At 39.3% G+C, this 10,164-nt stretch overlaps 1 protein-coding gene across 4 annotated transcripts in view; it reads left to right on the top strand.

Moving 5' to 3' along the window:
* Positions 1-10,164, top strand: part of LMO3 (LIM domain only 3) — a 55,755-nt gene that overhangs the window by 1,399 nt on the left and 44,192 nt on the right. For 2 of the 4 annotated variants that reach the window (XM_055318714.1, XM_055318713.1), the window contains exon 2: positions 5,800-6,013. In XM_055318714.1, the coding sequence (XP_055174689.1) occupies positions 5,808-6,013 (206 nt within the window). In that variant the 5' untranslated portion in view covers positions 5,800-5,807. Of the gene's footprint in view, positions 1-105; positions 582-5,799; positions 6,014-10,164 lie in introns of those variants that run through there. The other 2 variants (XM_055318712.1, XM_055318711.1) reach the window with 2 other exon arrangements.

Here is a 10,164-nt window from a genome sequence, read left to right as displayed (position 1 = left end):
AGAACAGGCACGAGAGAGAGAGAGAGAGAGAGAGAGAGAGAGAGAGAGAGAGAGGAGAGCGAGCGAGAGAGGGAGGGAGAGAAGGAAAGGAGAGAAGAGGGGAGGGGTGGGGGCGAGAGGTAAATAGTCTTAAATCGGAAGGGAGCTGCTTCTCTGTGGTCTTGACAAGCGCTGCCTGGGCTCCGCCGGCTCAGTAATAACTGAGTGACCTTTTCTTTGGCTGTATTATGTCTGGCTGGGAAGGGATTGCATTTTGCAGCTGAGAGCCGCGGCTTCCTTCAGCTCGGCTCCTCGCGTGCTGCTGGGGTAAGTTGTCTTGAGCCAGGACGGAGAGAGACAGCCTCGGACTGCAGTTGCCTAAAAGGAGGACACCTGTGGCTCAGATGCGGTCAACACCATTACTTGGCGGATCCTTGAGGACCTCATTATTTTAAACTTAAAAAAAAAAAAATAGAGATTCCCTCCCCCTCTTTTTTTTTTTTTCAAACAATGCTTCTTTTTGACCTTTCCCAAGGAGAAGCACTACAAAGCAGCCACTGTGCTTTCTGAACCGCCTCCCCCTGTATCGCTTAATTGAGAAGGTAAGTGCGGCAACTGTGTACACACGCGTCGGCTTATTTGTGGTGTGTGTGTCTGCGGGTGCGCGCGTGCGTGTGCGGATGTGGGTATTTTTTTTTTTTTTCCTCCCCTTCCTTCCCCAGCCTCTCCTAATGAGGCATAAACTGGAGCTGCAGCCCGGCTCCGCACTGCAACTTTCACTCGGGCTGCAGCTCTGCTGAGACGGTTTTGTTTAAATCATGTGAGGCTTCATTATTTTTATGATGAGACATGAAATAGATGCAGGCTGGAGATGGGGATGGAAGGAGGGAGAGCGGCTGCGGCGCGGAATGCCTCAAGTACGACTCGAGTGGATAATAGTCAAAGTTCAGGATGAGCCGCAGCCTTCCCACACCCCTGACTCCCGGGGAGAGAGGGGCAGGGAGAGTTGGGAATCAGGAGAGGTTCGCTCCGGCCTGGCCCGCAGCGAGGGAATTCAGCGCTCGGTGGGTGCCGGACCCACTCTGTGTACTTGCTGGAATTCACAGCCCCCCTCCCCCAAGAGTTGGAATTGCAATCTTTTGGTTCTTGTCGACACTTCTGCCCCTCCTCACTTTTCCGCGATAAGACAATGTTGTTCCTGAGAGATGGAAAAGTGACTATTTGCAGGGGGAGGGGGGATGAGGGATGGGGGGGGCGGAGAAGTGGCCACAAGAGAGAGGTTCCCTGGAACAAGGTGCCTGTGTTCTACTGGGTTGAGATTCAAACTGATGCAGCACGTTTTTACGGGGGGGGGGGGGGGGCTACCCAGATTGCTGTTATGAAACACAAGTCAGATTTATGATCTTTTTCATATTGAACATGATATGCTATGCTAACGCTGCATGTGACAGTTTAATCAAATCCATTTGTTACCGCGAAGCTAAAAGGGGCCGCTGGGATTTTAGGATTACGGGCAGAGTTAGGGAAGCATGTGGCTTTGTCATTCGCCATCATTTTGCACACTGCCACACTGCGAGGGGCTCTGTGTGTGCGCTCTGTCTCGTCTGGCCGCCCTCATCCCTTCCCCCACCCCCTGCGCCGCTCCGACCCGCTCCCAAAGTGGCTTCACAATAGTCGGTCCTCGGCGGTGTAGGCTGCGCACCAGGTCCACACTTGAGCCAGATCCAGGAAGACCCCCTTCCACTTCTGCCTTGGGCTTGGTGCTCAATGCGAAGCTGCTGCGACTCAGGCACGCCTAAGTCAACTCATGCAGAAAAAGGAGAAAAGTTTTGGTAAGGTTACAATCTATCATAGATGCACTTTGCCGGCGCTCGGCACTCTTAGCTGCTCAAAAGCGTTCCTGCTCTTCTGCTGCTTTTGTGTCTTTTTTGAAAAAAAAAAAAAAAAAAAGATCCAAAATATTATTGTTGTAACTGCTTTGAAAGACTGCTGCTTAAACCAATTAATCTTGCTAGGTGCAACAAATACTGCTACATTCTTTGCAAATCATCCCTGTGTGGCTGCAAAGACACAACCACAAAAGGCTAGAGCATAAACTCCGCAAGGGATTCTTTGTTAGAGTGTATGTATGTTTCTTATTTATTATTATTATTATTATTTATTATTATTATTTTTTTTTTGCATGTGAGCTGCATCAAAATTGAACTCAGTCTTGCAAATCTCTTGTTGGCCTTTGCCAAGCACTAGCACTTTGCTGCCATGGTAACTGTAATTAAACTGATAAGAGTGGAAAAATGTCAGTATCTCTGAGCCTTGCAGCTGCATTGGAGAAAAAGGGAATCAAATTGGTTCCCAGCTCCATTGCTCAAAAAGGGGAGGGGGCGGTGGAAGGATGGGGAGGGGGTTGGGAGTTGAAGGGGCAGAACAGAGTTAAGCAGCTCCAGCGCCTGAGATCTGGGGACATCTATTTGCATTGTTGTCCCTTAGGGGGCTGCAGCCTGTAGGGATGCTCTGGGCCAGTGAACAGAGAGAAACAAGCTTTTAGGCCCAATCCAGTTCTCCAATCGGGTCTGGGGGTTGGGGAGAGGATGAAGATGGGCAGGAGGAGAGAAAATCTTTTGTTTGGTACCTCTTGGCAATCGAATGGCCACGTTGGCCAAATTCTTTTAATCTGTGTCACTGCTCCCAGCTGCAGAACCTGCATTCCCGTTTTAGCATCTTCCTGAGGCACCTCATCTCTGCAACCCCCTTTATGTATTCCCTCTTCCTGTTCCTTCTCCCAGATTGTTCTCTCTGAATCTTTCGACAGGCACAAAATGTTTTCCATTCACTATGTGCAGTTCGTCCAAAAATATAAAAGACTGTGTCTAAGTGCTGCAAATCTTTGATTATGATTATTTTTTTTAAACCCCTGTGTGTTGTGGAGTTGTGGTTACTTTGTTGTGTTAACTACTGAAGCTGAGACTGCGCGGATGAATGGCACAGAACAAGGAAACATAATGGAGGCAATCAACCGTTAGGCCGCCTCACAATGCAATCCAGGCAATTAAAAGCTCACCAGAGTTTAAATGAAATGGTTCTACTTATTTCTGCACACCACACTGCACAGGCTATTATTTATGTCTTTTTTTTAATTATGATTTCCCTTAAACTGTCAAATAACTCAGGATGGCAGGGTCTCAGAGGCAATAAGAATTTCCCTCTGAACAATTTACATGCCAATCTAAAACTAGTTATGAGTCCTGATGTGCTATGAGCAACTTGTGAAATGTTTCTCAGCTCCCCACGCATGACTCTACCCAGTGGTGCTCTTCTGGATGGGGAGGGGGTGCTGCTGATGCTTTGTGCCTTTTAGGTACGTGGCAACGTGGCGACTCCTAAATAGTTCTTTTTCTACGACTGTTAACTTGCATCGTATTGAAAGCGATTTCCTCTCCAAGAGAAATGTGATGATGTTCTCTAAAAGAAGGTACCAGGCTGGAGTGCAAAATATCAAACTCCTTCAAGCCCAAGGCCAAACAGAATGTAAGAGTTTCAAATATTAATTGGCCTCTGAGTGCTAAATTAAAATGTCAACACAACAAAAACATTTTGTGAAGACAAGCAGGGTAGTGTTACTTGTGCCAAATGTTGGTATTCCCTGTCTTGGTTGCAAAGGGTTTTGAATAGAGATAGCTGACCTTATACGCTTGATGATGGTAACTCAACTAAAGGAAATGTAGCTGAGCTGCAACTGAAAGGGATTTTTTAGATTTTTCTCAGCTTTGTGCTGTGAAAAAATAAGAGCCTGATAAATTGGCTAATTAGAATAGCCCCTCATATCTCTTGATGTTTTCAATAACGAAACACAGAATGTCACTTAGTAAATCAAAATTTCCCCCTCCCCCCAGGTACATGGTTAAGAGGCACTTGGAGATGTTCTGTACTGTAATTAATGGGATTTATTCCTTGTGGAACCTTGCTGGAAGACGGTAACTAGTTCTGATCAAAGAAACTTCATTTGTTAGAAGTTCTAGAGAGTGAGATTTAGCAAAGCTATCAAGGGTTATGATTAATCTACACTAGACCCTTAGCTCCTTCAAAGAAAAGGAACAGAAAGCAGACTATAGGAATACCACCTGCTCGTCGGTACAAATCCAGCTGCTAGTCTGCAGCTCTGACTACCACGGCTATGCATATCATGCAGAAAGAAGAGCCACCCTGCTCTCTTCCCTGCCATTCCCTATGCCAGTACTCTACCAGAGAAGTTATTTTCTAATGGAAGTTCAACATCATAACGATACGTGCAATCGGTGTATTATTTGTAGCTAGAAAAGTTTTTCACCTCTGATGGTACAGTGCCTGAGTGTCTCTTATCTGTGTGATTAAAAAAAAGAAAAAAAGCCTGTGAACGTAATGGAGGCAAAGCCTTCATCAGAAGGCATCAGAGGAAACGAAAGGAGGTTTAGCTACTTTGGCGTAGGGAAAATAAGATCATAGCTTGGCATTTCTCTTCTTGAAACTGTTTCAAGTGCATCCACATTTGGTGTTTTGTATAGTTTAAAACTTTATGAGTAGGAGAGGAAGCATCCTATAGTAGCGGGATCTCTGAAGAAGACCACCAAGTCTAGTACTTCACTGTCGTTCAGTTTTGAGCAAGTCCTTACACTCTCTTAGGCCTCTGTAGCACAATTTGTAAAATGAGGGAGTTAGGAATCGATGATGTCTACAGTATTTTGTAGTGCTTAGGATGAGTTATTTGATTAATATGAAGTTCCGAATAATTGGTCCAGCTTTTTTTTTTTTTTTTAAGCTGGGTGTTGGACACTTACGAAAGAAGAAACTCAAAAGGGAATAGCCTTTCATTGAAAAAATTCCAGTCAAGTTGTAAAACCTACAGAACCCAGCTAGACTCCTTATTTATGATGGAGCTATGTCTCTAAAATACATAAACGTCCTACGTCTAGTGTACTATGTATATACATGCACATAATATATTTATGTACATATGTTTATGTAATTTATATATATTTAGATGTTACCTTCTGTTGTTTCTTCTTTCCCTTATAAAATAAATAAGTGCATGTTTATGGTAATAAATTAATCCTGTACTTTAGTTTTATATAAAAGCATGTAGTATACGGTGAGGTAATCTGCCGTTGACTGACATTTGTGAGTATAGATTCATTTAAAAAATTTAATGTAAGGAATAATTTGAAATATCAAGAGCACAGAAGGAAGGATTTGGATGCAAACAAGCAATATAGTATTGGTGAGCTTTTGGAATGACTGTACTGTGTGTTTAACTATAAACATCCCCACTGCTAAGTCAGGTTAGTGTAATCCCAGAAGGGTGCACTCTCCTTCCACTGTCAAGCACATATCAAGTGAATTTCTAGCCAGTAAAGAAAAACTCATTTTTGACTCTCATAGACTGTACATGGACTAGTTTGTTAAATTGCTTTCTTTAAAATTGTTAGCCACTTCCTCACATTTTCTTCCCAAAGGAACCACTCTAGATAGAGAATGGGGAACACTACCGAATTATTTGACGCTATTTAGCTTGGTGTATATAACGTCTGCTTACCCTGTACAACATGAATGCATTATTTTCCCCCACTTTGTAGATGTGACTTTATAAATGATTTAATAAGGACTTTATAACGTTTGAGCCTTTTGTTTCCAAAATTTAGTTTGATTCTGGTATGGCCCTACAAAAGAAAGTCTAAGGCTCCTGGACAAAAAAGCAGTATTAAATATGAAACTTGTCTGAGGTCTTTTGACATCTTGTGATTCTTCCTTGTAGTCCCAGCTCCCTTTTTTGTTTTTGTCTTCCTTTAGGTATACAAATGCTCTCAGTCCAGCCAGACACCAAGCCGAAAGGTTGTGCTGGCTGCAACCGAAAGATCAAGGACCGGTATCTTCTAAAGGCACTGGACAAATACTGGCATGAAGACTGCCTGAAGTGTGCCTGCTGTGACTGTCGTTTGGGAGAGGTGGGCTCCACCCTGTACACTAAAGCTAATCTTATCCTTTGTCGCAGAGACTATCTGAGGTAGGAATTATCCTTGCACACCAGTGATGACTGGATTCCTTTTAAAGTACTTTTTGTAAGTGTATTTTTTGGGGTTTCATTTCCTTATTAGCAGCTTATATTCCTGAAAGCTGTTGACCTGTCAGCCTTCAAAGTGTTGCCAGGTGCCTCATATGCAAATTCTTGCTTAAGTAATGGCCAATAAAACATCACATCTAAAGTGTTTCCATTTGGCCAGCCTGGATGCTCAGACTTAGAAATAGGCTATTCCACTGCCCATGTTGAAACCACCAGTTCACAGCAAGGATGTATTTGGTGGAAATCAGCATAGAAGTGTACCATACCGACATAGAAGTACCATACGGACAAGGTAGGCTGAGCTCGACACAGGGGTTATTCAGCTGTCTTCCAGTTTCTGATCTGTCAAAGAAAGTCAGTTTGAAATTAGCTGGTATGTATTTGCATCGTTATGATACACTTTTGAAAACTTTCTCCAAGTGTGAATACATCCCCCCACCCTCAGTGGCATTCCCAGTGAGCATCACAGAGATATCACTGAGCATTTATAGCCTCAGACTTGCCAGTAGCATTATAGAAATGAACACAGCAAAGATCTCCATCATTATGGGAAAATGATAGCCACTCTCGAAACTGTAAACATCTGAACAGTTTGAGGACCGTTCACATGTTCTTGCTTAAAAAGCCATGAGGCTCACTCAACCTGTTTCCCAGCATTTAGCACTCAACGCATGAACTTCTATTTAAGAAAAATTATTTTGCTTTTCAGGGAACTTTGTGACTTGATTCAGCTGCAAATTACATATATTAATAAAGTAGGACCTATCAAATTAGAGAAATGATATATGGCATCATTTGGGTTTTCATATTTGATACAATTAATCATTTTTCTAGTCTGACATTAAGCGATTTATTTTGATTTTTTTTTCCTTTATGACACAAAATTTATCAATCAGCCATAGCTCCTTAACCATATTGGCCATTTGGGGAAGTGTTTTCTAGGGAATTTGGTGCTTCAGTGTATGCAATTCAGTTATTTTTGGTCTTATTATTTTAATCTTTATATACAAAAATATATCATTTGCTTAGTAGTGGTTTAAAAGAGTGAATCCAGTACTGTTTATCAGATTCTGCTCTTTCCCCCTCTTAGGACTGCCTCATTCTGACAGCCTCCAGGCTAATTATGACCACTTGTTACTACTTCTCTGTGTTCCAAGGGCACAAAATACATGCAAGGTGCCAACAATGGGAAGTGACTCTATAGCCAGAATCTCCCTTATTGTGGTGGCACAACTAATCAGAATTAACTTATTCCGTGAATTCTCTTAGAACTTCGGTCTTTGAACTTTTTCTTTGAAATAAAATTTTTTTCCTCTGCTCATTGTGAATTAGAGCCTCATTTCCACATAAAGCGTTTGCATTTGCTTTCAGTGATTTAATAACGCTTCCTAGTTTTGCTTTATCTCCCCTAACCAATAATCATGGCTTTTGGACTCTTTTTTTGACTCTTACATTTGTTTACAACTGCAGTGTCTCAAGTGGGTTTATGTAACAACAATTCCAAAACAAGTTTCTATAGTCTGAGCAAGATTAAGGTGTTCTAATAAGCAATAAAAATAAGAATTAACTGAGATTTAAAGAGAGGAGGTTGAAATAGCTGGATTTTGAAAATTTATAATTTGCCAGTGAAATAACCTGTATTTTGAGTTAAACTGTTTTTGCAGTTGTTAAAATAGTAGCAGACACAGAAAGAAACCTTAGACTTGTTTTGTGTTATTTTTCTTTATGGTAATAAAAATATGATGTTAAACTGCCATTTGATAGTTTCCAGTTAAGTGTTTTGTTGAAAGGGATTTATCAAAATAGCTTCCATATCAGAAATGTTTGTCTTTCTCTAGGATAGATGATTTCTTGTGACTTAATTTCTAATAGGCTCAAACTTTTAATGTTTGTTAACTTGTTAAAAAAAAAAAAACCATACTCTTTCGAATAAAACTCTGGTCCTGATTGCCAATATTTTCATTTCTCAGAGTATAATTTCCTCTTAAATTGGTCATAACCACATTAATGGCCAGTTGTTATGTTAACAGCCTAAGGATTGTTAACATTTCGAACTAAGTTGTTAACAGCAAGCTTATTCCTTATTTAAACTGAAGGTTTGTTGTATATAATGTGACTTCTTTGGCAAGGAGTAATTTGTCAATACTTAAAAATTGTAGAAGTGAAACGGGTGATTGGTATGTGTGTAAAACACTGTGTTATGTGTTACAGATTATGCTGCAGATGTGGTTTGTAGTTTTATGTAAGAAGTGTGTATCTCAATGAAATTGTGTAGATGTTCAGCAGCATATGTCTCTTATTGGATATTTAAAATAGTTAATTCTGTATGTCAGATAGACAAATATAATTAGGAAAACTTTACAAATTAATTTATTTGAATGGTATAGTCATTCAAAAATGTTTATTGGATGCCTATTGTGTGAGAAGTATAATTTTAGGTAATAGATGAATTTGAGAAAAATAAAAATATACCTCAAATTGTTACTAATTGTTTATTAACTACACAAATTCTGTAATATCAGTAAGCAAGTAATATTTTGTGACTGTCTTTTCGAGCTTGAAAATAATTTTTCTCATTTCCCTCAGTTCACATTTCCTTTCTGTATTTTGCACAGTCAATGCTTAACCATTTAAATACTATTCTCAAGTGGTTTTGTTTTGTTTTTGGTATTTGGATAGTATGTAATTTCTCTGAGGCGACCAAACAAGCTGTAAATACTTACAGGTTTGTATTTCTCTGTCTAAATCAGTAGGCATCTAAGTAAGAATATGGAAAATGATAAAGAAAAAATAGTTTTATCTGTACTGGTAAATTATTAATTGTAGGTATTATCTTGGACCAAATAATTTTTTCGTATCTCAAGAAGAGTGAAATATTTTTTGCCAATTGTACTTAGCTTCCTAATTCTCATTCAAAAAAGAAAACAAAAAACACTTCTAATTCTGAACAATGAGTCTTGAAGTTATAACATTTTATTTTGTGTTACTTTGGGTAACGAAAGTGATGACATGTTTTTTCAAGGTCTTTGAATAATGAACACAAGAATTTAAGTCAGAGGATATTTTCTTAGAGTTATAGAAACTATTATTATGGTAAATATGATTTCACTTAGACTTTTTTCCTTCTTTGTGGCACAATTAGCTATATTTAAGAAAAGGAAAAATGATTCTACCGTTTATATACTGAATCTCAGATCTTAACTATTCATTTTCCCTAACGGGGCTGGAATACCATCTTTTATTTTTCTGTAGAATATGCAATGCACATATCTGATGAGAGAGAATTTGCCAGTTTGTAGGATTATTCTCTGCCTTTGGAAATTCATTACATAAAGGAACAGAAGGATTGACTTTTGAAACTTTCTCTATTTTAACATGCTTTCTGATATTATCTATGAAGCTAATCTGCCCATCAATATATATAAGCCAAGACCTTGAAATGTACATGTTAAAAAATGTATCCAATGCATTTGTAACTTTTTTATTTTTATAATTCAACTTATGACAAATTAGACAGGGAAGCATCTTTATACCTTGAACTAGAATGCCCAAAGTAGATTAAAAATTCTTGTGTAAATACAGCAGAGTTTTAGTAATGATGTTTACAGAACTCTAGTCACTACTAATTTATCTGTCATCCTTGTTCCAGTTTGGAAAATGTGAAAAGAGTAGTTAACATATAATCGGAGTTTTAGAATTAAAATTTTGTGACAAGTGTTAAAAAGTCAGAACCAGGAGAAATACCAAACTACTTTACTTTTCAACTTGGAGGCAGTAAAGAATACAGGAATTTACCACTTGAGAGTGGGAAATTTTTCCTTTTTTTTTCTTTTTTTTTTGTTAAACCTATAACTTCTTACATGTATATTTTAAGCATCAAGTCCCTGTAGGCTAGATCTTGTATCTCTGAATGGGGGTCTCACCAGAAAATGTATTCAAAGCCGTTAGCTGTGATGTATAGCATGGAAGCTGCCTATAGCTCTTCCTATACGAGCAGCCAAAAAAAGCCTTATATAAAATCTAATGTAATTTGCTATTTTTATATCTCAGAATGATTTGTTTAAATTAAACTGCTGGGAGAGAATGATGCTTCA

The sequence above is a fragment of the Nyctereutes procyonoides genome, unplaced genomic scaffold, assembly GCF_905146905.1.
Source record: "Nyctereutes procyonoides isolate TBG_1078 unplaced genomic scaffold, NYPRO_anot_genome, whole genome shotgun sequence".
In the NCBI taxonomy this organism is placed as follows: Eukaryota; Metazoa; Chordata; class Mammalia; order Carnivora; family Canidae; genus Nyctereutes; species Nyctereutes procyonoides.
Note: the sequence above shows the minus strand (reverse complement) of the source record. Positions and strands in the feature narration are given on the sequence as shown.